General features: G+C 49.8%; 2 protein-coding genes across 8 annotated transcripts in view; one reads left to right on the top strand and one right to left on the bottom strand.

Annotated features, from left to right (window-relative positions):
- PLAGL2 (PLAG1 like zinc finger 2) overlaps positions 1 to 4,234 on the top strand; it is a 53,743-nt gene extending 49,509 nt beyond the window's left edge. Inside the window, exons 5-6 of one of the 4 annotated variants that reach the window (XR_012676333.1) lie at positions 1,949 to 2,426; positions 3,060 to 4,234. Coding sequence is in view for 2 of the 4 variants with exons in the window: in XM_075166913.1 (XP_075023014.1) it covers positions 2,997 to 3,190 (194 nt within the window). In the remaining 2 variants the exon portion in view is untranslated. Of the gene's footprint in view, positions 1 to 1,948 lie in introns of all 4 variants that reach the window. The other 3 variants (XR_012676332.1, XM_075166913.1, XM_075166914.1) reach the window with 3 other exon arrangements.
- Positions 4,017 to 23,918, bottom strand: TM9SF4 (transmembrane 9 superfamily member 4). Of its 4 annotated transcripts, XM_075166908.1 has the most exons (20): positions 23,056 to 23,348; positions 22,537 to 22,736; positions 17,768 to 17,824; positions 17,503 to 17,613; positions 15,786 to 15,885; positions 15,202 to 15,370; positions 14,992 to 15,121; positions 13,994 to 14,117; positions 13,020 to 13,138; positions 12,768 to 12,879; positions 12,203 to 12,273; positions 11,647 to 11,779; positions 11,011 to 11,092; positions 10,833 to 10,908; positions 10,399 to 10,482; positions 10,024 to 10,199; positions 9,615 to 9,678; positions 8,891 to 9,010; positions 8,281 to 8,370; positions 5,757 to 7,911 (listed from the first exon to the last, which is right to left on the bottom strand). In XM_075166908.1, the coding sequence occupies exons 4-20, from the start codon at positions 17,596 to 17,598 to the stop codon at positions 7,762 to 7,764; spliced, it is 1,896 nt and encodes a 631-aa protein (XP_075023009.1). In that variant the 5' UTR covers positions 17,599 to 17,613; positions 17,768 to 17,824; positions 22,537 to 22,736; positions 23,056 to 23,348; the 3' UTR covers positions 5,757 to 7,761. The 4 variants fall into 4 exon arrangements, 3 of the variants coding, with proteins under 3 accessions (XP_075023009.1, XP_075023008.1, XP_075023006.1); XR_012676331.1 differs by lacking the exons at positions 17,768 to 17,824; positions 22,537 to 22,736; positions 23,056 to 23,348 and adding exons at positions 4,017 to 4,871; positions 23,814 to 23,918 and having other exon boundaries at positions 6,782 to 7,911; XM_075166907.1 differs by lacking the exon at positions 17,768 to 17,824 and having other exon boundaries at positions 23,056 to 23,351.
- Between the last annotated feature and the right edge of the window lie 253 nt (positions 23,919 to 24,171).

Here is a 24,171-nt window from a genome sequence, read left to right as displayed (position 1 = left end):
AATCTAAGTTCATTAGGAAGTATGTACCGAGCTGTTAGGAAAATCAGTGGAATTCAGCTTAGACAAGCTTCTGCTAATGCAACTGTAGGTAAAACACAATGGTAAACTTGCCACACTGAGAGGTTGATAGCTGCAGCACAGCCTGGAAAACCGTGCTGCTGTTTATGTGCGGGACATTTGTGCATAAGGGAATGACGGCCGTTATGCTAGATAGGTGATATAAAAAAAAAAGTTTCATCCCAGAAAGGTTTTTTGGTTTTTTTTTGTTTTGAATCAAGGTTTAGGGATGTTTAAGTCACCATGCTACTTCCTCTCCTAAGATCATTACTAATGCAGGGAATGGAGACCGCAGGGAAGGGTGGTGGCTGTGAAACAGAGGCCCACAGCACTGGTGTCCGTGAACACAGGACCGAGCATTGCAGTTACATGCAGGCGTTCTTTGGCCCATCACCAAGGACCACGAGTTGGGGGCTCCGGGTACAGGGGACCGCTGCGAGTCAGCCAGGACAAATACAAATGAAACCATCTCGGGAGGCACAAAATGCTTTTGATGGGAGAGAGGAGTTTTTAAAGCAGTATTTTCAAAGAGGCTCGGTGAATACGGGAGAGAGCAAGCTGAGCCCCAGACTTTACACCGAGACAGGGCAGCAGAGAAGCACTGACATTTGAGACAGCAAGCACCAGCTCTACGAGAGCAAGGTAACTCGGAGGGTGAACCAGTCAGAACTGACGAAACTCACCTGTAATAAACGTTAGGTACAAGGCAGCCACTAAAGATGTAGAGCGTTTTAAGTGCTAAATGAAGGACTTCTTCAGTGGGAGAGCCCCGTGAACCACCCCGTTATGATATCTTTATTCCAGGCACATCTGTATCAGAAAGGTGGCATCAGATTGAGCCCAAGAGGAGCCACTACAGCCAATAATTGGTCAGAAGGGTTTAGTTAAGTAAAGAGATGTTTTAAAGTGTGGCTGACTTGGGGAGGGTTTAAGACCAACAGGACCAGTGCAGACAATTAAGATATAAAATCACAGAGCACAAGGCTGTGAAAGGACGGGACACGGAAATGCCAGTGATTATAAATCAGACGCTAGATTCTCAAAAGGGCAAGGACATAATGTCCCACTAGAATAAGAATGGTTCCAGCTTGCCTGTTAGAAAATACATAAGCCATTTCCATGGCAGCAGAGGGTTAACTCACCTAGCCAGTCCTTCCCAGGCTCAGATTTCTAGAGCTGTGTGAAAGTCTGAAGATCTTTTTCCCCATGGGATTACAGCTCACTCAAAATCCATTTGTATGACGGAACAACATGTTAACTTGCATTTGCTTCCACTGAATTTCACTTGGCAGAATATCCACGTACAGCGTTTTGACAGACCCTGTTCAGCTGTCTCACAATAGCGCCTGCTCTTTAGCCTCAGTGTTGAAAAATGTTGTCACTTCAATGGGAATCCCTTTTTTCCCTCCGGTAGATTGATGATTTCAGTACTTTTGTTGGGAGCTCAGCTCTTTGTTCTTTAATTCCTTCCTTGCTGACAGGTGAATAGCAGCTGCTTGGAAGATTTCCTGCAGTTCACTGAAAAAATCCCCATTTCCTTTCTCTGCCATTGCATCACCTTTGCTATCTGGAAAGAATAACCCTGCAGAGGCATTTTCCACTGCCTGCAATTAAAATTTTTACAAAGAAATCTTCAAAGATGCTCTCCCCATCACCCTACCTTCTTGCGTGTCCTCTCTAATCCCGGTTACTCAGGCTCACTGCATTCTCCCTCGGGTGCCTATTTGTAGTTAATTGCCTGCCCAAGCCCTGCAGACATTCTGCCACCGAAGAGTGAAGTGGATGAATGGCTCAAACAGAACCACTTCATTAAAGCTTTACAGGTTTCCATCTTTATCCAAAATTTGCTTCTTTTTCATAACTTATTTCTTGTATTTTCCCCAATTCTCAGAGATGGGAATCGCTGTCTGAAGCTCTGAATACAATCCTGCCCCACACCCGCCTGTAGGAGAAGGCAGTTTGGTTTGGCCTGGTCTGCTGGACCAGGGCTCGGGAAACCCGGACTCTGTTTTCACTCCTATCACCGACCCCGGCACCTCTCAACCCTTCTGTGCCCAACCGGCCACAGCAATACCGCGCCTCCCTTGCAGAGCAGCTGAACGCTGCCCAGGGAAACATGCAATTACTACTGACAGAGCTTCCTTACGGGACCTATTTCCCGTTCCTGACCTGGCCCCGTACCACCGCCACGTCTCCGGCATCAGACTCCTCTCGAGTTCTGCTGTCCCTGCCGCACAATCAACGCACACTCGCATCGGGCTCACCTCCGTGCTATTCTCCCCACCCCGGGATGCACTCACTTCATTCTGGTGAATAACCGGGATCCCTTAGGAATCCTCCTGCAGGTTTCAGGCATTCTGTAGCTCCAGGTAAGGAGTTTTCTCCCAGAGCGCTCCCTCAGCAGGCTCCTGTGTGACCTGCACCCGGCGCCATCTCCACACAGTTACACAGCCCACTCGCCACTAAATGCTTTAGACTGCCACAGAAACAGGTCAAGCAAAAATTGAACTGGTGATCAGAAAACAATACCCAGAAAACAGATCGTATCCTGCTTCTCACAAATCTACAGCACAAGATTAGCTTCGCTTTCCTATCAAAAGTACCTTTTATTTCTTACGTGCACAGGTAGGCTTGCAGGAAGACACTGAGGTATCTTCCTCACTGTGCTCGTAGCTGAAGCTAGGTCTGCAGTAGTCCTTCCCACCAGTGCCTAAATATCAGCACGCACAAAGAATGGACGTGACATGAGGTACCGTCTCTGTATTGGGAGATGACGGTGACAAGGAAAGCTAAAGGCATTGCGGAAGATAAGGGATAGGGAATTTGGAATACATTTTTTTTACTACTATTAAGTAGGTCAGCTCTTCATTTTCAGTTGGGGGAACAATCCTCAACATGAACATGTCTTGTTAAAAAACAACCGTCCCTCATTTTAACAGCTATCTTCACCTTCTTTCTCACCATCTGTTTCACATACCGTGTCTTTGAAACTACTATGCAAGCGGACAGCCAGCTCCAACACAGAATGTACCGAGACGATAAGGGACGGCTCTGTGTGAAGCCTGCGGGACAGGAACAGCCACAGCATCTGTCGCTCAGCGCATGGCTCCTGGCTGGTTTGGCATCCAGATGAACAGATCCCGTACCGGCGCCTGCCCCAGCAGCCCATTTTCCTCTGCAGTTCAGTGTCTTGCACATGAAGGTAACACGTAAGCTTCTGCTTACGGAACTCACCAGCACACTCTGCTTCAAGATGCGACTGAAAACGGTGCACAGGGCTGCGCATCCGAGCGGAGAGCGGGCATTGGGAATGGGCAGATTCCGTAACTTCTGCTAGAAGCCTGACCTGAGTTTATGGCTTCTCCTTGCCCTACTGAGTGCCTCAGCCTTGACTGTTGTTGGGTTTTCCCCCTCTAGCGATCCCTAATATCTAGAAACGATTTTTAGACAGGTTGTTTTGTAACATTTGTACCAGTATTTTCCTTAAACGAGGATATTGAACAAAAAACTGGAGATGTCTGCCTTCGAGGTGGTCTGACAACCGGCTGGTTGTGAGAGGGGCGGCAGAGGGAGCCGGTGGAAGCCATGAAGAGTCACCCCTGGGAGCAGTCGAGCTCCGAAACTGCTGCTGGAGGAAAAGCCACTGAGCGGCCTTGGCAGCCGGAGTCACGCAGGGCTGGGCGGGCACGAGCTCTGCCCTCCGTCGCAGGCTGCAGGAGCGGCTGACCGGAGCGCAGGATTTGATCCGGAGCTGGCAAACATCCCGTTGTAAGGGAAAGGGCTTGGGCCTTCTCAGCCCCGGGAGCCGATGGGAGAGACGCGGCGTCTCTCCCTGGGGCTGCAATTCACACTCTGCTTGCGCTGGACGTCGACAGGCCCAGCGCCCGACCTCCCTTCCCGCAGCTACAGCTGCCGAAGCCAGAAGCTTCCCATTGTTAAAGCTCAACTGTTTTTCTAAAAACAAACTTTCTAGCACTTTTACACACAGTGAATAACCTCTTTTAATGGAGTATTTTGGGGGCTGTAAACAAAGTTTTTAAATTGTAAAAAATATTAAGTGCCATTAGGAAATGTACAGTTCATCATTAAAATTAGCTCTTTCATTGTCTTGCAAAATGAAGTTCAAATTGAAAGCATTTTTTTATAATGAAGCTGTTTATTAAAAGCATTTGAATTATCTGCCCTTGGTGTCATCTTGGAGGGGAATGGGTTTGGGGTTGGTTTGTTTTTAAATAAAGACAGACTCATAGGGCAAGTCAAAGACCCAGTTCCCTACATGAATCCACACAGACATTTAAGTTTCTTTCAAGCAAAGAATTAGACCCCAAAAAGGAGAGCTGATATCATTATCTCCTGTCAAGGAGAATAATGTTTGTTAGATGGAAAGTTCTGGTCACTTGGTTTCACTAAAATTACCAGCCTGCGTGGAAGCATTTCAGACGAGTCCAGCCCACTCCCCCTTCCCAGGAACCCCAGCGCGTTCAGCTCCCCAGGACGGCGCCTTGCAGAAAGGCAGCAGAACCAGAACCAAACCTTAAAGCTTGAGCCACGACCGTCTGCTGACACCAGCTGCCGGAGCATTTTGAGAGAGATGAAAAAGGGCGAAAAGCATCCTGCCCTCTCGGGAATCTCTCTTCAGAACACGGTTTAAAAGCTGACAACCGTTTTCAGTGTTCAGGTACTTTTCTAGGTACAACCTAGCCTTCATTCCTAATGCAGCCACTGGCAATACGTGCTGTTTCCTCAGCAGTGCTTTCCCCAGAGCAGAGGCTACAACAGGACACGACTTCGGCAGCACGGCTTCTCTAGTCTGCCTAAAAATGAAAAACAAGTTCAGCCCAGACTGTCCTGTTGGTGGAGCTGAAGCCTTCCTTTGCCCTTCTCACGGGGAGAAGGGACAATTCCGATGATTTCTGAGTTTTAAGGGGTTTGCCTGCTCTGGTCTCGGCAGCTTATCAGGGTCACAGACGTTCAGCAACCCCTAACACTGGCGTCCCTGTAACCCGTTTCCAGCCACGGCTCTGCACATCCGTTGCTCTGCTGGGCAAAACTTCCCAAGAAAAGTGAATTCACTACCCTCCCTCAGTCAGCATCTTCATCGGATGCTTGCTGCTCTCCTGCCACGTACACCCTCAGCAGAAATACACAAGCACTGGGAAAGACATCAAGCTGGAAGCTAATGATGAAGGTCTGGCTTCCACAGCACCAACACACCTCCAAAATACAACTCAAAGGAAGGAAATGGCAGCTCTCTTTTAATTGTACTCCCGCCTCCATTGCTCTGAAGCACCAGGTATTTGCCCAACACGCCCGCCTGTCAGCCATCCGACAGCCCTGCTGCTCTACCCACTGCGGCTACGCAAGTCAAACAACGTATTTCACACACGAGAGCAGAGTTGCTGAAGTGGTCTTACCGTGTAGCACACGAGAGCAGTACAGCGAGAAACAGATCCAAATGCCTTGACCGGTGGCGTTTTAATTACAATATACGGCAGTATACAGGACATGCCACGCTGGGAGAGACTTACTGCTCAGTCAAGTTTACCAGGAGAAAAATAATACAAAGAAAACCGCGGTGTATTCCAAGCTCTGCTTCTGATTGAAGCCACACATCAAAGACCATGCGGGTGTCGAACAGGGTAAGTGTCAGGAAAAGAAAATCCCAAGAGGTGGCTTAGGAGAACCCAGGAGAGCAGGACAACAGGACAATGGCAGATTTATTTACAATAGGACACAAAGAATACATACATTAATTAAAAATTACAAAGAATACAGAGAAAACACTTTGGGGAAGGGAGAGAAATCAATGCTGGCTGAGCCTCTCCACTGGGGCAGGGGCAGAAAATAAAATAAAAAAAATCAACCAAAATCTCAGAGAGGGATCTCAAATCAGAACTGACGCAGGACTCCACAGCCCAGTTGGCTCACGCACCCCCTGCTCCCTTTTTCCATCCTTGATTCCTGGCTGATTAGACTTTGGCATGACGGGCGGCTGAAGGAGCTATTAGGCAAGGCTGGAAAGACAGCGCCGAGGAGTCAAGCCGCCTGGGAAGCCAGCTCCCCGCAGGGGGCAAGGCCGTCGGTAAGAGACACGGGTCCTTGCGTGGACCTGGTGGAAACTTATGGCAATTGGGGTTAAAAAAAGCCCGAAGTCCCTCAAGGGTGCACATCAGTGCTGGTAACAGGGAGGGCTTTGGACAGTTCTGGGTTGGAAGGCAGCCTGTCATCTGGAGACCTGACTGCTTACTACAGGAAGAAGCAAAAGCAAAATTTTCATAGATCTCACTAAAAAACCTCTCCCCTGTAGCCCTGACTGAATCCAGCTAGTCTGGAGATGGAGGGAGCTTTCACTGTAATGTGGAACCTTTTCACTGGTAAACATCATTGAAGTGACCAAAATAAAAAAAAAAAAACTTTAACCTCTTTTAAAAAGAGCTTCCCATGGGCTGATTCAGGCATCAAGCCACGGAAAAAGAGGAGCCCGCTGCAGAAGAGCCCACATCGGCTATCCCGGAAGGCTTGGACCGTTTTGTGGAGAACAAAATACAGCTTAGGGGTGTACCCTTCTTCTGTTCCCTGGAGGTAGAGAATCTAAGAGGAGGAGAGAGCAGCAAGAGCAGCTGGAGCACAGGGCAGGCAGCGAGACAGCCGGCTCCTGGCAATGGCAGAACTCCCCGGGGCCACCCCCTCTGTCCCCAGCCCCTTCTGCACGCCCTGCACGCACCTCGCGGCAGCTCAGCCCAATACTGCATCAGATCGCTTGGCACTAAAGCGGCGGCAGCGCAGCCTTCTCTCCGCAGGGCTCTGCGCAATCCCGGCGGGGTTCCCGGGAAGGAAGCCTGCCCCGTTCCCTCACGCGGCTGGAGCAGAGCTATCGACAGAACAAACCCTTGCAGTGACCTCGCGCATCCTTCCAGTCCTGTATTCTGGCACCAGCGCAATCACGTCCTGCTGCAGCTGGCTGCACCTTCCGAAAGAGAGGAAATCCCACCCTCCCTCAGCCCTTCCAGTGGAGGCAGCCGAGGAGGCCCTGCTGTCCAAGGCCGGAGGGAGGGAGAAGCGATGCCGAGGGTTGCAGTTCTCAAGCTCTCTCAGGGTGACATTGCACTTCCCAGGCTCCAAATGGCACCTCCATCAAATTGTAAACAAGCCGACGCCAGGACTTCTGCGGTCAGAGCACGCCAGGCTCGCGCTGGCTAAGCCTTTAGGCTCCTTTGATTTTGCCATAGTCAAGCTCCCTCTTCTGTGCAGACATGAAGGCAGGAAAGAAACCCAGTCTGATATTTGTCTGAAGAGTCTCCCTGAATCCTAGAGCACCCTAGGGGCTGGAAGAAAACGTTTTCACAAGTGTTTCCACTGCTGTCTCAAATCCATTTGTCATCAACATAAAAAAAAAAGGATGAATTAGCAAAAAGGGGGTTTACTTATACAGAGGGATATTTCTCTGCTAAAAAACTCCCTCAAATATGGAACAGGATAATAAAGTTAAAATGCAAGGTATCTACAGACCCCTTTTCCCCAGAAGTAGCCCAGAATCCATGTACACTGTGCCAAAGTTACATTCCAAAACGAGGAGTTATTTATTTCTCTTGTCACTCTCCCACTGGATTTTGTTTCCTTAAAAGAGTTGGGAGAAGATGTCCCCTTCACTCCCAGGAGGACACGCATTCAGAGGTGTCTACTTTCTGCTGGGTCTCTGGATCTTCAGTCTATTTTCACTGCGGCATAGATCTTCCGGACAAACATGTAGGCTGCATAGAAGCCAATGGTGCCAGTGAGGAGCCAGAAGGACAAGACCATAAGGGCGGTGTAGCCGAAGTATAGTAAGGAGGGAATGAACTCAACAATATCCAGCTAGATCAGAAGAGGAAAAAACAAGCAAAATCAAGTACAGAGGTAACAAGAGTTAGGTCCCCAAACCAGCCAGTGCCCTCTACGAGGGGGCATTTGACAAAGGGAGGGACCCCTCCACTCCATTGATTTTTGTCCAGCTGAAAAGAGATCCCCCTCGAGGTGGGGTTAGGGAACACCGTTCCGCACAGGTAGTGCAGGCAGGGGCCTCGGGCGCTCACAACCTTCTCTCCCCTCTGGAAGGGCTGTTAGCACCGTTGGCTGGTGAGCTGCCTTGGGCTGGCACCGGGACAGACTAGGACTAGGGGGTCCCACCATTTCCTTTCCCAAATCCAACAATCTCCTCCTTTCACACAAGAGGAATACCAATACCTTGTTCACAAAGTAGAAGATGGCATAGATCAGCACGTAGAAGGCAGATCCTCCAGACACCAAGAAGGTCCTCCACCACCAGCGGTAATCCTGACAGGGTAAAAAGCCTCATTATCCCACAGCTTCCTTTCCCTGTGTCACTGTCTCAGGGGAGCTGTGACCTTTCCGGGACAGGGAGAACACCACCCATTTTCCTTCAAAGGAAAACCACAGTTTGGGGCTGGGGAACTATTTTGTCACAGAAGTGTTTCCAAACAAAGAGGATGAAGAGCTGACAGTGAAGCAAAGCCAGGTCAGTATCAGAGCACCTGCTACCGAGGAACACGGCTCACCTCTGGCCCTGCATTTCACTTCGTATGTGGATGGAAGGAAATAGTTCCTTTGGGAAGAGATGTCAGCTCAAAGCATAATTTCTGGTATGAAACCAGTCCCCAGCCTAGCAGATAATCAAGTAGCTTCAATTCTCCTTGAAGTCAAGAGGAGTTAAGAGCAATCACGCTCGTAAGCTGGGCCACACCAGATTTCTGCTAAGCAGCAGCAATAACGTGACCTGTGCTTTTCCAGGAGCAAGTACCCTGAGCTACCAAAACTACGAATGCAGAAAACTCACCTCAGCACAAAGCTGGAAGTACACCATGACAATGCTGATTTGGGAGCACGATACCACCAGGATTATAAACACCAGGAAGAGAAAGCCAAAAAGGTAATAGAACTGGTTCTCCCAGATTGCCTGAAACAAAGACACAGCAGAAATTTGTTTCTATGCTACTGTGATCAATGAGCGAACGTGAGACGAACTTCTAGCAGCTAACGCAAGGAAAAACAAGGAGACCCTCAGCCTCGCGTAGATGAAACCACAGATCTAATGCATTTCACAACGTTACTTCAGAGGAATCAGGTTGCAAAAAGGTGCCCAAAGACAGCTCTGAGGTAGCTTGTTCATTCCCCTCCATCTCCCCAGCAATGGAACAGCAAATTCCTTCCCATCCATAGAAGGTGAAAAATGCGCAGCAGCTGGAATGGCTCACTGAATGTCTGAAGACCAGGACCCCTCCTTGACATAAGGTTACAGTAGGCTTTCGTCTTTACCACCATCCTTCAAATCACCAAGGAGTGTCCCACAGACATCTCCAGGTGTCTTCAGCACAAGGACAGCCTGAAGAGACCCACAGCCCAGCTCTCTCTGGAAACAATACCGAACAGTCTGGAGGGAACCTGCTAGCCCCTTCAATAAGTCCAGGAATAGGAGACTGCTCCAGTGGAAGCCCCCTCCCTTTCAAAAGCTTTGGCACGAGAGGAATCCTATTCAGGAGCAAAGTGGGTTAAATGCTTACACTGAAAATGAAGAACAGCTCAATGAACATAGCTCCAAAAGGCAGAATACCAGCCATGAGAATCCTATAAAGCGAGAAAGAAAAATCATAAGCAGCACAATATAACTGTCTGGCCACTAGAAGTCCCCTGTAACCACACAGGGTGCTTCTAGCAAAAGCTCTACAGCTCCAGATTACTAAAATAAATGTCACACAGTAAATGGCACAGCTGCTCCCACTTTGAGCACGTACCACTTTCATGAGCACCAGCCCTACCACATGAAGATTGTCTCTGATATCGCATTACTCAAGGAAACACATCTGCCATCTGTCTGTGTCCAGACACCAAGAGAAGGTGACGTTCAGCAATCCACGGAGACCGAGGGGAGGGGGCTTAACTCACCATATTTCCTAGACACTCATCACTCACCCAACAAATTTATTCATATACCACCTCTGCTCCGGGATCTGCCTGGGAATCTGATTGGTCCGAACAGGATTGTCATACGGCTGTTTGCGAAATCCAAAGTAGTAACCCAGGTAGACCAAGGGCAAGGAGATCCCAAACCACATGCAGAGCAAGGCCACCATGGTAGGGAAAGGCACCTGGAATCACACCAAGAGTCACAAAGTGAGGCTGACAGCCCACCTGCCCTGGAGACTGAAGTCACCGCCAGACCAGCTCTCCAGCCAACCACTGCATCGACACCCACATTTACAAAGATTCTGTGAAACTAAGCACGTCCCTGACAGCCCAGTCGCCTCCTCCCACTGCAGCAGGCTCCAGGATGAAGGTGGTACCTACCGCTCCAGAGGAGTGTTTCCCCCAGATGAAACAGTTCAGGACAAAGCAGATACCAAAGACGACGCCCGGATACAGGGTAGCTGTCTGCAAGAGCAAACACAGGTTAAGAGAAAACACATGACTATCAGCCAGATGTTTCTCTTTAATGAGTCCATTGCTGGGACAAGGCACATGCGGAGGAAGCATCCCTTTTGTTACAGCACTAATACAAAGCGGAGGGGCTGTGGGGAGGATCTCGGACAATCCTCTTGCTTTACTATAGTACGTGCTCTGGTGTTCGCCCTTTCATGTAAAGCTACGAGGACTCAATCCACACCAAATCTCTGCAGTACAGCCAGGCTGCGTCCAGCTACCCGCAAATACGCGTGGCGCTTATCCACATATCTTGGCATCAGCAAACCCGGATGAAGAGGACAGAACACCACAAGACTCACACAAAAGGCTCCCTTCTTCCATCGATGTCCCTTCAGAGTCCGGTATAAGCGGCCAGCAAAGAATCCACCGAAAACCCTGGACAGAAACAAGCCAAGACAAAGAAAATTAGCTTTCGTTGTTGGGGAGAGGAGGGGCGGGCAGGACAGCACTGCTGTGGGAAGCAGTGGAGGCACCTACCCCATGAACATGAAGAGAAAGCAGGCAGTAGTCATCAACGCACCCCGGCTAGAAGGCGACAGCATCCCCAGCATAGCAACAACTGCGGAGGGAGAAAAGGACAAAGAGCAGCAGCTCTGACGTACGTGTGCGAGCCAGCACCTGGAGGCTGGGGGCACGTCCCCCGTGCAGACCACAGCTGCCTGGAATCCCTGCCTTCTGCACAGACACCATTTCCTTCAAAGCAAAACGCATCCACAGCCTCCAGCACCGGCCAGAGAGAGGAAGCCACAGCTTTGATCTCAACCTACAGACCATGCTTTGGCCTTCTTTTCCCCACCGATTTGGGCAGGTGCAGCTCAGAAGGCAAGCACACATGGCAAAAGTCTCTCAGCCCACTATCACCCAGGGCTCCTATCTTGATAAGAGGAAATATAAACACAAAAAGATGCCTTCAGCTGGGAAATGCTACCTAGAAACTCAGAAACGCTGCGCACAGGCCCATAGCCTCGATCAGCCCTGCAACAGGAAGCGGCCTTAATGCCACCCCACTCAAGCTAAGGTGACCACAGGTTGAAGTCAATGGGAGCTACAAACGGCCCTTGAGCATCGTTCCTCTACTCATTACAGCCACTCCATACAACACGTGCCACTTACAGATGACGATCAGGATCATACAGAAGAGCTGAATTCCAGAACCCAGGAGAGAGCTGAGGATCATAGGATACTGCGGAGGCCTGAAGACATCTCCATGCACAAGTTTCCAACCAGATTCCTCCATAGTATCTTCCTGTAGCAACAACAGGAAAAGAAGTTATTTAGAAACAGTCTAATGGTGGAAATGAAGGTCCTACCACAGCCAGCCTAAGACATTAATTTCCCTGTATCCAGTTCTACAGAATTACATCACTCTAGTTAAACTTCTTTCCTCTTGGGCTTAAAACAGTTAAGACCTGAACTGCCAGTGCCAGGGCACGCATTTATGGAACTGTCTGCAGTCATTACTTGGGTCTGAAGACATCTAAACCGGCCATTGTACACAGACAGACAAAGGTGTCATGACAGCACGTGACAGAACTGCCCCTCCCATCTTCAGAGCTCAAAGCAAAACAGGGGCAAGGAAAGAGACAATACGTCCGAGTCTTCAGACTAGATCCCTCCTCATCTGTGCTCCCCTCCCTCTCTGATCCCAGCCCCAAGAGCAAACACATACGATGTCATCTTCCTTGTTGTAGTTGGCAATGTCCTTCCGGAGAGTCCGGATGATGATCATGCTGAGAATACCTGAAAACAAGCACAAACTGAGTTTAGCTCAGAGGCTCCTACATGGCCGTGCTGCTCTCACAGTGTGCAACTACATGGCTCCCACCAACACACAGTTCCGGCTGGGAGAGGAGGCCTTGAGTCATTAGCCACCTCCCCCAGCCTTCGGCAAAGACAGAAACAAAACCCCAGGGAGTAAGGACGGCAGTATTCCAGCAGGAACAGGGCACCGTGGCTTTCCTGTGGTTTTTTTTCCCTTGAATACGGACATGCAAGATGTGCGTTAACCACACTCTACTCCCTCAACTACCCCAGTCAGAGAGCAGAAGTGGGTAACTGACCCCGTGGGGCGCTGCCTGAACCAGGAGGCTTTGTGTGCTAATGTTCGTTTCCTGCCCCTTCTGATCAGGTTCAGACACGGCCACATCCTCCTCGAGCCACCTGCAGCTGAGGCTTAAAGAAAGTTCCCTGCAGATTAATGGTAAAGCCTTCTTCACCCCACACATCTCACTCACCTGAAAGGAAAAAGACGACCACAACCGAGTTAATGATAGAAAACCAATGAATCTGCACGTCACTCATGGTCAGGTAGGTGTCCCAGCGGGAAGCCCATTTAATGTCACTCTCCTGAAAGAACAGGAAAGTTCTTCTCATACCAGCACATTCCCAATGTCTTCCACAACACCTCTGTGACAGACACTTGGAGCACTAACTCCCAGCCAGTCAGGGGTAGTGAGCTGTCAGCCAGCTTCCCGTTACTCCCTCACCTCCCAGTGGACAGAATAGGTGAAGAGCAACTGGTTCTCTTTAGAAGGATCTATTTCCTGAGGGGCAGAGCCCGTAGCTTCAGGCAGGGTGCACATACTCTTCTCATCAGCCTTCAAGTCTGTAAGGGAAAACATGGCACACGCTAGGTCAGCCCTTCCCTCGAGGAACCACCTCTCCCACTGATCATCCTGGCCCCCAGCTCCCTGAAGATGCTGGGCTGCAATTACTGCAAACACTGCAGGGGAAGCACTCATTCCTTTCTCACCTGCTTTGCAGTTTGCAAAACTATTCTTCTGACCAGAACTGGAGCACCATTAACAAACGTTAAGGAAAGCTATGCATAGGGCTTTCCTTAACTGGAAGGATAAAAGCCAGAGGCTCTGAAGCCAAGGATCTGGATCATGAACAAATCCTCTCTTCCACATGAGACGCTGAGAAACAAGACCTCTCCAACAAAGCCTGCTGCTGCCAGAGGAGAGTCGCACGGGATGATACACACGACGAGCAACTTCCCTTCAAGACACCTGTTTCACGTTGGGCTCACTGAGGTAGGAGTGTTTTCCCCCTAACCATATTTTTACATTCAATCCCCCTAGAACAGTTCCAAACATCCTGTGGGTCTCTGGACTAGCACGTAGTGTCCCAGTGGGGGAGATCTGGGCCCCAATAAGAGCTAGATGCCATGCATACTTCACGCTAGATGACACAGTGCAAAAAAACCCAAGCCCCAAAGCCCAGACTCCAATCTTTTTATGTGAATTCATTTTCCATGGATTGCATTTCAAGGATATCTCTATTTTTGGTACTTTCTTAATAACAAAGGGGTTTATTGTCTTCTCATTCAGACTTCCTCATTTCTGTGCCCCAAGACCATAACGGAAGCAGCAACTGGCACCCTGATACATCAGTGGCGTTCAACTCTTGGCCCTCAAGAGATTCTTCTCCTTTGCTCACCTCCCTAAGAGTCTCTCACCTTCTAGTTTAATACTTTGGGGAATCACTTCAAAGCGCACAACTCTGTAGGTGGGCTCCTGGTTCTCTTCCACATCCTCTCTGTGGTAGTAAAGGATGAAGGAGAGGTGGTTGTGCAGGTAGAACTAAAACAGATTGATATTAAATAAAATGTTAGCACTCCAAGGGAGGAACAGGCAAAGTTTAGAAGCAACAACTGCAAAGAGCAGCTTCAGTGCAGAAAACTAAAGCCTCCAACTGTTCCCAGATGCATTGTGCTACAGAGCAAGACCAGGTTAACACTTTCCAAGGCTAAAAGAACAAGAGGAGAGAACAGACATGTTGAAAAGGTAACACCTCACCACTCCAGGCATCAGGGACAGTGTTTTGGTCTATTTCTGGCCTGGAAAATGTCACTATATTTCACGTCTCAACCATGCACTCAGTGGCAGCAGAATCACCAAATTTAGGTTGGAAAGACCTCAGTAGCTACAACCCCAAGTTTCCTGCCTGCTCGGGCTCAAGCAATCAGAGCTGCGTGCGCAACTGAACACGAGCATGATAAACCGATGCATCTGATAAGTCAAACAGCTGGTCTTAGAGCACACCATCATGGAAAATATCTGCAGGAATACACATGCTAGGTTTCCATTTGCAAACTTAAGCAACTTTTCCTCCAATAAACACTTGACTTTTGTTTTCCCATACAAAATGCTCCAAGATCATCAAAGATTAGCCAGCCTTTGGGATACGCTGCCTTTGTTCTACTGAGGGGAAACCACTGCATGCGGTTGTCCAACGTTATACAGCGAGTCAAAGCTAGGACTCCTGGCTATCATACCAGCAGTCCAGCACCCACCCCCTTCTTCCAATAAGAAACCTCTCTCTCACATTTCTGCTCTTTATAAAACCTTTTGGTTGCATTCCCAATCCTGATGCTCTCTGGTAGACGTCTAATGCCCTCTGACAGACACCCAGAGCTCCTGCGGGCACCGCTCAGACAGCATCTGGATTGTCTACCTTGTTACCATCCATAAACCCAAGCCTGTATCCATGCTCGAACTGCACATCCTTCTCCTTCTTCTTCTCCTCTTCCTCACGATTGGAATAAAACTCCAGCCGTGTTGCCACAGGGAGGTTATCAGCAATGCTGAAAACACAGATTTCAGATCAGATTTGTCCACAACACAGAATCCCCGCTGACACAAACCCATGCTCGAGATGACTCACAGATGGACATAGTAATCTTCCCTGATCCGCTCGGCGATCAGCTTGCTCTGCTCCACTGTCAGAGTGACTGGCTTATTGGGCAAGTAGCACAGAACTTCACATTTCTTCTCCACATTCATGGAAACCTGGAAAGGTGTATTTACAATTCGGTCCCCTCGAAGAACCTCACCTGGAAAACAGGAAAATAAGGGCAGGGTGAAAGACTGCCAGGCTTCTCGCCACTGATCCTGCTACTGGGTTGGCAGTGCACTGTGCAGCTGGAGTGATAACAAGTCTCCTTTGTTACCACAGACGCAAGGATAAGATCGAAGGATAGTTTAGTTATTTTGTTGGAAGTACCAAGCTCTACTTATGAAGCAGGTTACATGCCCTCCTTCAGAAAAGGTGTTTCCTCTTTCCCATATATGGACATCCCAGTTTGCAAACAGCCAGCATATAACAAATTAGAGAAAGCAGACTCTCCACTAACAGTTTATCAGAGATGACATTTGCATTTGCTTTTACTCCTGTAAACATACCCTCACGCAGCTCATCGATGGCAGCCCACTTACTGCCGGGGAACATGCTGTTCAACAGATACGTACCAAGATTCTCAGCCTTGTATGTTATCTTGGTGGGCTGGCAGAAGGGCAGCGAGTAGTACTCATATGGTAGCTGGGTTCGCGAGCTGGTGAGCTTCACAGCCTGGAGGAAGAAAGGAAGGATTATGCCCGTGAAAGAACTTGGATAGTTTCCTACCCTTTCAGCATCAGCCAGAAGCTGAAGCTTACTTCAAGACACCTCCCATAAAGCTCAATTTTGGAAGCTTTAAAAAAAGGAGACAGATGTTCCTGGGAGAGCTCCAGCTTTATTTTCTTTTGCACAATTCCTAGTTGTACATTTTCTACACTATGATTTAGCAGCAATTCATTCACAAACAGAGAAACACTTGAAGAAAGAAGCGTGGTGGATTGGTTTCACAAATTTATGACTCAGTGAAGTTCAAAGAAATAACAAAGAGCTCGAAAGAGATTCAAGAGTCACATTCCATACAAGATCGCAGTTGTTTCCTCAAAAAAAAAAAAATTGATGTCACATTGGACCTAGAGGTCTGGCCTCCAGTGACATGAAGAGTTGAGCAGTTTTTATCTCTGTAAGGAAAGCCAGAGAGCCATCAGATTGGGAAGACAACTGGCGGTGACAAAACCCAAACATTTCTGGAGAGTTCCCACAAATCACATGGCACAAGGGAAGTGCAGAGACATACCATGACAGCCAAGGCCACAGTTGCTCCGAAAAACAGGAGCGTTTTGTAACACAGCCAAGCTCATTTATTGGAAGAGCGCTGGCAAACACGCTGACTTGACTTGCCTTATCACTTGAGGAAGCATTTGGCTCATGAAATCCCTTTGAGAACAGCCATTCCAATACCCCCTTCTTCTGGGAAGCTTACTGTAGCCACAGGCAAGTCTCATTTGCTTAAAAATAGCCTACGTCTGGCAGCCTGTGGCCAGAGAGCAATTTGTGTCGTGCTTCACGCGGGAGCAGCAAGCCTCAGCATCCCCAAGGGTGCTGGATTTTGCTGAGACAGAGGCCACAGCTTTAGAAAAATAAATTAAATGGGCTATAAATTGCTGATGTCTGGAAACAAAGCCTGGCTTCCTCCTGCACGGGTGAAGCAGTTCCATCATTCGCTACCAGCGATACTGCACAGGAACAGCTCTTCAGCAAGCCTGGGTTGTAAGATCTGCAACACTCAAGGACAAATGCCTGCACTTGGAAAGGGCTTATCACGGATTTCACTTGATTTGAAGACACAACATGAGCAAAGTGGGTAAAAGAAAAAATTGAAAAGGTCTGATTGAAACCACTTCTTTATTCTACTACTCACCTACCACCTAAAGGCCCACCCCCTAGAAGCACTTTGAGAGTCAGTATAATGCTGGAGAAAAATCTCCAATTAAATTCACTTCAAAGCTACAGTGAGAAAGAGAGCTCTTTTTATAAATAGAGCAACGTCTTGAGGACTTTGGTGCAACTGCTGAAGGAATTTGGTAGAAGATATCAGAAGCAAGAAAGGGAATTGCTTTGGGAACTGCAGGGTAAAATGACAACAGTGACAGCTTGAGGGCTACTTATCCCCAACACCCTACATGAACGTTGTGAAAAAGAGAAGATATCTGCCCCCAAAATTTTAGTAACAGGATCCCCAAATTCGACTTTCTAGTCCCACTTAGCTGCTATGATATAAAGAAGGAAAAAAACAAAACAAAAGAAAACCCAAACCAGACAGACTAACAGCTCCATCTAAGTTCGTCCTACCTTTATTTCTACAGGATCATTGCGGTGGAAGTTGATAGGAGCCACACCAGGTACATAGAAAGAGTCTGTACCATGCAGCAACAGCAAAACCAGCATATATCTTAGCCTTTCCTGCAAAAAGGAGAAGAAACGTTAAAATACAACAGAAACATGGGAACAACATTAGAGATAGGCAACAACACTGAAAGTGCTCATCCCAGACATTAGAAAGGCTGTACAGTCAGGTGATCAAACACAAATTAAATTCAGAAAAGCTGTTCTTAACTTTGTTTTGTGACTCTCATCAAGTCACTTTCCATTCTGTGTGTCTCTGTCTCTTCATCTGCAATTAAGAAAACATTGGCTTTGCTCAACCACAAGAAAAAGGCACTGTAACATGCTTCATCTCGCAGACTGCCATCTGACTTTTCTACTCCCACCCACCTAACAAGCCTGTGTTAGAAAACTCCACGGGTTACTAGAGAAGAGGGCATAGCCCTGGCACTGGATTTCTGTCAGCTCTGCATGTCAGGAGTTACCCTGTAGCTGCTTACAGACTGATCCTCACGCACCGCTAGCTGCAGTGGAGTAGTTAGTGTGGGGTACGGTCTGACACCAAACTAACGGCTCGCTGCATCCAAAGGGATGGTCACATCACCGCTCCCTCCGATTCCGCTCTTCTTTCCTCACCCCTCCGGGCCACAGCACAGCTCACTAACATGGCAAAAGAGTTTTCACCCCTTTTTCAGGGAGTGGGGACATGGGTCAGGCTGGCAGGTTCAATCGGGTCCACGGGGGTCCAACACAAACAGACCTCGTACAACAGCAGCAGCAGCAAACCCTTCAACGGACTTTGCTGCTTCCTCAGTCCCTGCCATTACCTTGGGTAACCCAGCCCAGCTCGAGCACGAGCAGGAAGGCTGTGAAATGAAGATCGAGCTTTAACGAGTATTAGCAGCAGCTTGGCTGGATTAAAATATCAGCTCTGGTATAATCTCATTGTATTACTAGCTTCAGCCCGCTCTCCTAAACGCCCTGCATGTACGGCAGCATTAGAAAACCACACAAAACCCAGAGTCTTGAGCCAATGCTGCAGCCATAATAAACCCAATTGCTGCCTTCCCCTGCACATGGTCAGCAGCGCAGGCAGAGTCGGTCTCCGTGACCTACGGCCCTTCCACCTGCAAGCAGGAGCTCTGCAATCAGGGGCACGCAGACAAATATGGAAGGGAAAAGGGAGAGGAAACGAGCCCAAGCGAGACAGGCTTGGACTGAAATGAGCCACCAGCAGCCTGGTGCCCGCTCTGGGCAGGCACTACCCTCCCACCAACTAACACCGTCTGGGCAGGCCGTGAGGAAATGAAACGCGAGGCCGGCTCACGGATACAAGCCAGGCAGCAGAGGAGAAAGCACGCCGAGCTCCAGGCTCCCAGCAGCTGCCTGCGGACCCTGTCCCAAATGGCCAGCCCAGGCATGGCTGCTCCCTGTCGGCAGCGATCCACGGGGAAGGCGCAGGGGAGCTGGGATGCGGGACCCAGAGATTGGCTGGCAGGGCTCTGGGCGCAGACAGAGGGCCCAGGGCACCGGCACTGCCAACAGCACCGCTCCTCCCGGCTGGAAGGGGCAGGCTGCTGCGCCGCTACAGCCACAGCGCCTTTCTCAGCGCGCCAGAGGAGCACAGCCAGCACGCACTCGACGCCAGAGGAAACATTCAACAGCTTCACATGCACAAGCCAGGTGTGGACAAAAAGCAGCTCTATCACGGGGATCCTTCGTCAGGTCAGGAGGGGAAAAAAAAAAAAGATAAGTTGTGTTTATTGCCCCCACGCTTCCTTCCTCTTCATCACCTTCCTTTTGTCTTACTCTGAGGCTAGTAAGGTACGCTTGGCCCAGACACCAGCAAGGGTCAGTAGAGCATCCAGAATTACTGGCACTGAGCAGGACAAAAAAAAAAAAAAGTCATAAATATTGGGGGCTTTTTAATCTAAAATGTATTTAAGTTGCAAATGCTAGGAACCTACATAAAATGCGTTAATACTAAACTACCTTTTTTGCTCACAAGGAAGACTTCCAGATCTGTTCTAAGTACAGCTTAATGCAGTTAGAGCAGGCAAAAAGCCTCATCTGGAAAGCAACTGGGAAGCACTCCTGTTAAAATTGCTTGGACTTCAACACTGATCTACCTTGAAACAATGTGGGGCTTGTTTTCTGTGCTTCACTAAATTTTGCCTTCTCCGATCTTGTAAAAGAGTGCTCTGCGACTCTCCGACCGAGAAGGAAAAGGTCTCCCGGGCAGGTGAAGCACTGGAAGCAAACAGCATTCTTGTCCTACATCGCGCTCTACGGCAGCCAGCGACCTGTAGCAATTATCTCGCTTTGTTTGTCACTGAAGTGCTAGACGTACACAGCACAATATTACTTAATAAAAACCAAAACCACACCGGTGCCATCCTTGCCCTGAAGAGCTTGCAAGGTGACAAGGTAAGGACAGAACTTTGGAAGGCGCTCAGGAGACATGGAAGCACATAGAAGATGAAGTTTGTCATGACACCTTTGGCAGAAATCAGGCTCTTTGCATACAGATGACGATGACTCAGGCAGCACCAGGCAACAGAAAAAAGACAGGAGGGGGACTATGGAAAGCCTTGCCAGGAAAAAAACATTTGGTAGCAAGAAACGGGAACGCTGCTATGCAACAGGTGGGGGGAGCTTTGGAAGTGAAATTTGAAGGGAATGCCCAGCGCAGGTTCCTAACCCGGCAGCTCACGCCCGGCAGAGCACGTGCAGGCTGAAGCCAGGGGCCTCTCTTACCAGGATCTTTGCTTTCGTGTTGACAGATGTGCTTCACCTTCTCCAAATGAAGGCAGCAGCTTAACAATGACAACATGGACACATGCCCAAACATCTGCATAACTCATGGGCCTGGCCAGGCAATCATCTCACTTGGGAGATGCCCGCAAGCTAAGTTATCTCCTACGCGAGGTCAAAACTGGCAGGATGGAGCTCTACTTTAGTTCAGTCACGGAGCCCCGGCGAGGCACAGACTTCCAGCAGACAGGGGACACCACCTTCGAGGCCTTTACCAATTATTTTTCAAAACAGATGCACAAAAAATATCTCTCAGATGACAGTCTTGCATCTGAGGTGCCAGGAAATTGTACAACGAAGCAAGAAGTAGCACAACAAATACGCACAACTCCAGATCAAGAAAAACCCAGCTGCACGTAGACAAAAATAATTTGTATTGACTAAGCCTTACTATTTTACTTTATGCATACATGCAGACACACACTCGCAAGAGACCCTTCTTAGGAGAATATAACCTAAATCAGAGAAATAACTGCAGAAGCACAATCAACCCCTCCTGCCCCTGTCCCCCAAATCACAGCGCCTGGTGAGAAGCACTACTCACACTGAAGTGATCCACCACATGCAAAAAGCCTGCTGAAGGAAATCAAACCTCTTTCTCTCAAAAAATAAAACAAGAAATTAAAAAAAAAAAATCTATTTCGAATGTCAGTATATTGCTTCTGCACGCAGGACCCGACAGAAGTCACACTCAGATTTTTCTCTCGCATTAGTGGAAAGTCGTCTGGGGAAATCACGGTACGAGACCGGGCAGAGCGTGTCACCCCGGCAGCTCCTGGCACGGTGCGGGCAGGACACGGCCAGCGCTGTGCAAGCACAGCTACACTAACCACCCTCGGAGCAGCGGCATCAGCCACTCGCCCCATCGTCACATAACTCGGCACACTCGTCCTCCAAGGGCAACAGCGACTATCCTGAAGTCTCTGGGATCTCTCTTGAAAGATTTTGAAAATCTATTCCTGTAATTAACTTTAGAATGAAGCACTTAGCTGTAAGAATAAATTATCTCAAACCTTCCCTGCAGCCTTTCTAACAGTATTTCTTGTCCTGTGCACAGCAACGAGAACAGAAGTTCACACACAAATCCTCTCCGAGAACATACTTCTGGATAATTATCACTAGACTTGATATTTGCAAACAATTCCAGGACACAGTTTCTCTGATTTATCTCATTTAGAAAGACTTAAACAATATTGCCATTTTCTGCCAATTCACATAAGGTTTACAAAACACACTGCCAAAACAGAGGAATTGTTTAGCTAAACCCCAGCCTGACCAAACGTGAAGAGACCCTACAATGTCCATTTATGCCATTACCACTCACGTGTGCGTGCTTCCCTGCGGCTTGCGGTCCCTGAAGCTAGCACTGCCAGAGTCTGAACTCCAACATTTATTTAAGGGAAGGGGGAAACAGAAGCCGACAAGAAGCTTTTCCCTGTGGCACTCTGCCAACACGCTCTAACGTAACCCAGAGGGCCATTCACGTCCAGGACATCCCTGCCCAGGTTACTGGCAAGTGCTTTCTACAGACTGACAACTTGAAGAAACCTTCGAGCAGCAGCGATTTCAAGCATTCTGCAAGCATTTTAATAGGGCTGGTACTGTATCAGGGCTGGTTTAGGTCTTACAGTTTTATAATTTACATATGAACTTAAGAACACAATATAGTATTCGCTCAAAGGGAAGAAAAGGAAGTAGGAAGCGACAATGATGGATACTGTATGAATGAAACAGTGGACATCGTCCCATTTCTTTTCCGCAGAGAAGGGCAAGAGGGACATCAAACCACCATAATCAAGAGCTTTTAACTTTCAAAGACAGTTTCAAAGAAAAACAGGAAAAACACAACCTATGCAGAGCCATTTGTCCAGCTGGATTCACAAAGCTCCACTTACCGAAACTTTTTAATATGGTGACAGAAAGGGAGGAAAGACAGAACCCACTACTTTGTGGGAGGAAGAAAAAATCCACATGTAACAGAGCAAACTGAAGCTCTCTCCCACATGGAACATTTATTCTACCCTCAGGCATATTAACAGGACACACACAGCGCTAACAGCACCTGCTCTTCACCCCCGCTGAGGTGCCAGCCTGACACTCGCCCCCCTTTTTCGAGGGCTGCCTCGTTAGATGTTCTTGACAACTGTTTGGACAAGCTCATCTTTATTGCATCACTGCCCAGCTCACCCTTGCACTCGGAGGAGTCACTGAAAGCCTTTCGAAAGGAGACAAGTGCTGCATTCACATTGATTTCAGAGAGCTCCTTTGACACCAGGAGAGCTGTTAGCAGTCTTCTCTGCCTTTCATAAAAGAGAAGGCTACAAGGAAATTCCCAGTAGGACCATCTTCAGCTCTCAAAGCCAGCTCAGACGCTCCCTCCTCCCTGCCTGGGAAAAAGCCAGCAGAGTATGAAGATGCTTAAAGCAAAATAAATGAAAACCTCCGCTCTTCCAATCTCCTTTCCAGTTTCTGCCAATCTTTACGCTACATGAGTCACCTCACATCCCCCACCCCGGCCAACAGTGACCTTTGTATCAGCACACATCATTTATTCATACAGCTATTCTTACGACACATTATCAAAGAAATATCCTTCTACGAAAGCAAGGAGAAAAATCCATTTTTCTATTGCAAGACTTCAGGTAGATCATTAGCGTCTCAGCAGCTCATTTTCTCCTCCGTGAGGTGGCACCGATGCTCGCCTACCTTAGCAAATTCCCACCAGAAACATCTTCAGCTCTCCAAGGATTCAGGGAATAACTCAAGAATAATAATCACAGAGACGCCGAGAGGCGGGGAGGTAAAGCGGCTGCTCGCACCCCAAGTCGATAACCACTGCCAAACGCTCGTGAAAACCGCACACAACGCCACGGCCTCTTTAGGCGGCACAAGCTCCTGGTTCAGGCCAACGCTTCCCTTCGAGAGAACCGCGCGGGGGAGGAAGGGGCGGCCGGTGCTCCCTACAACCGAGAGCGCCCGAAGCCTCCGCTCCCCCGGCCCGGCCCCGCGTCCCTGCTGCCCAAACCACGCCGTGAACCGTGGAAGCGGAGGCAGTTTTGTCGCCGAGGGAGCGGGGGCTGCCCCGCCCCGCTCGCCCGTGCCCTCCTCCGGTGACACCGCCAGCCGCCGCCCGGGCCGCGGGGACACCCCCGGGGAGACGCGGGACGGCTACAAGGCTCCAGCCGGGACCGGGGAGCCTTCCCCGGCCAGGGGCCGGCGCAGCCCGCGGGGACGGGGCGAGGGGAGGGGAGGCGCGGGGACCGGCGGGGCTGCGGGCCGGGCGCCGCGTCCCCCCCAGCGCGGTGCAGGCCCGACCCGGAGCCCCCTCACAGCGTCCCCCGCCGGGGCCGCCCCCGGGCCGCGCCGCCTGCCCGCGCCGGCCGGGCCCGGCCGAGGCCGGGGGGAGGTGGGCGGGCCGCGGGGCCGGGCCGGGCCCCGCCGGCCGCTCGGGCCGCCGCACTCACCATCGCCGCCGACGCCGCCATCTTGGATCCACGTGTCGGGGCGGACGTCAGCGGAAGCGGCGCGCGGTTGGCTGCGGGGCTTATCGCCATGGTGACAGCGGCCCCGGCGGCCGGGGCTGGCCGGACGGCGGAGCTCCGTGCTGCCGGGGCAGGCGGCGCCGGGGCCGGGCCGAGCCCTGCCCAGCCCTGCTGCCGGGAGGGGCGGGCCGGGGGCCGCCGCTCCGGTCCCCAGCGGGTGCCCGGCCCCGCGGAGCCGGCGGGGGAGGGGGCGGCCCACGCCGCCATCTTTGCTGAGGGCAGCGGCCTTGGCGCGGAGGGCGGGCACGACGCCGCGGTCGCCATGTTGGGTACGGGCGCT

Source organism: Calonectris borealis, chromosome 17 (genome assembly GCF_964195595.1).
Source record: "Calonectris borealis chromosome 17, bCalBor7.hap1.2, whole genome shotgun sequence".
Classification (NCBI taxonomy): Eukaryota; Metazoa; Chordata; class Aves; order Procellariiformes; family Procellariidae; genus Calonectris; species Calonectris borealis.
This window is presented reverse-complemented; position numbering and strand designations above follow the sequence as displayed.